The sequence below is a fragment of the Antrostomus carolinensis genome, unplaced genomic scaffold (genome assembly GCF_000700745.2).
Source record: "Antrostomus carolinensis isolate BGI_N321 unplaced genomic scaffold, ASM70074v2 C13271230, whole genome shotgun sequence".
Classification (NCBI taxonomy): Eukaryota; Metazoa; Chordata; class Aves; order Caprimulgiformes; family Caprimulgidae; genus Antrostomus; species Antrostomus carolinensis.
The window spans coordinates 1-1,376 of NW_010354895.1; the positions used below are offsets into that span (position 1 = coordinate 1).

At 47.7% G+C, this 1,376-nt stretch overlaps 1 protein-coding gene across 1 annotated transcript; it reads right to left on the reverse strand.

The window, feature by feature from the left end:
- Positions 1-256: 256 nt before the first annotated feature.
- LOC114819004 (zinc finger and BTB domain-containing protein 46-like) lies at positions 257-649 on the reverse strand (the record flags this gene model as incomplete). The annotated part of the gene is made up of 1 exon (XM_029087134.1): positions 257-649. A coding segment is annotated over one exon (387 nt), but the record flags the coding sequence as incomplete, so codon positions are not given.
- Positions 650-1,376: the final 727 nt, after the last annotated feature.

The window sequence follows — 1,376 nt, forward strand, 5'->3', positions numbered from 1 at the left end:
GGGAGAAGGGAGAAAGGAGAAGGGAGAAGGGGGAAGAAGGGGGAAGGCGAAGTCAGTCGTGGCGCTGGAAGCGACACTGCTAAGACAGTATCCGAGTGGAACAGCGAAGGACTTGTTTAGAAAACACAAGAGTTATTTTGCACACATGGACGACAACAAGGCTACTTAAGTTTTTTCCAACATACTCCTTCCTCCCCCACCCTCCCTCCCTCTTTACAAACAACGGAGCGAAACAAAAACAAACAAACAAACAAAAAATTCCCTAAGAAATCCAGGTAAAATCCTTGTCGTTCTCCCCAGAGTTGTCCTGCTCCTGTGGAGAGTCGACGTCTTTGTCATCATCTAAAATCACATCATCTTGTGACATTCCCACATCATCCTTCCACTTGATGTCGTCGTCGTCGCCCATCTCCTCATCTCCTTCCACTTTGATGTCATCTGGGTCTTCCATGTACTGGCCTTCCCCGGGGTAGCACTCGTCTGGAGACCCTTCTCCCCCGTTGTGGTCCAGGTGAGCAGCCATGCCCCGACCAGAGCAATCGGCACAAACCCCGTGGCGGCGAGAGCCGTGCTTGATCCCCACGCTGGCTGCAGACATGAACACCCGGTTGCACACTTTGCAGACGTATTTTTTATCTTTGCTGTGGACCTGGAAAAGGAGAACGATCAGGAAAGTTAATGCCAACAGAAACGGATGGGGAGCTGCAGGGAAGGACACGCTCCCCTGTCCTTCTGCAAAGGCAAAACCACCGCAGCCCAGGTCGGCAGCCTGAGATCGTCCCGGGCTTTCATCGTGAACTCAGACCCATCATGATTAATTCAACCCTGGAACGGTGTCTTACAACAGAAACTCCTCTTGAGGCTGCCTTTTGATCATCAAACTAATAGTTTTGAGAGCAACTTTTATCACTTGAATTTTTTCCTCCCCTTTTCTTGTTGTTTTTCTGGGGTGCCACAGTTGCATTTGCACCACCATGAGGAAAAATTTTTAAAAGGAAAAAAAAAACCAAACAAAACCAAACCCCACCAGCCCCAAGCACTGGCTCCCTGCAGACCACAGCAGAACAACACACATTCAAACTGGTGTTAATGTCACATGTGTCACGTTAATTTAGCAGTTTCTCTCCTGATCCCACTGCTGCCAAGAACCAAAGAGTAGGAGCAACGTTAACTCATTTTTTAACTCTCAAAAAATGCAGCCAAATGCACTTCTGACCTTATTTCTGACAACTCTGGTGGCTGAAAAATGGTCTGTGGCAAATGTTTCTGGTCTATAAATCATGGTGCATTTTATAACAGGCACGAGGAGCTACTACACCTACAGAATAAGCAGTGAGTGTGAAAATGCTCTGCAGGACACCAGAAATCATGTCAAG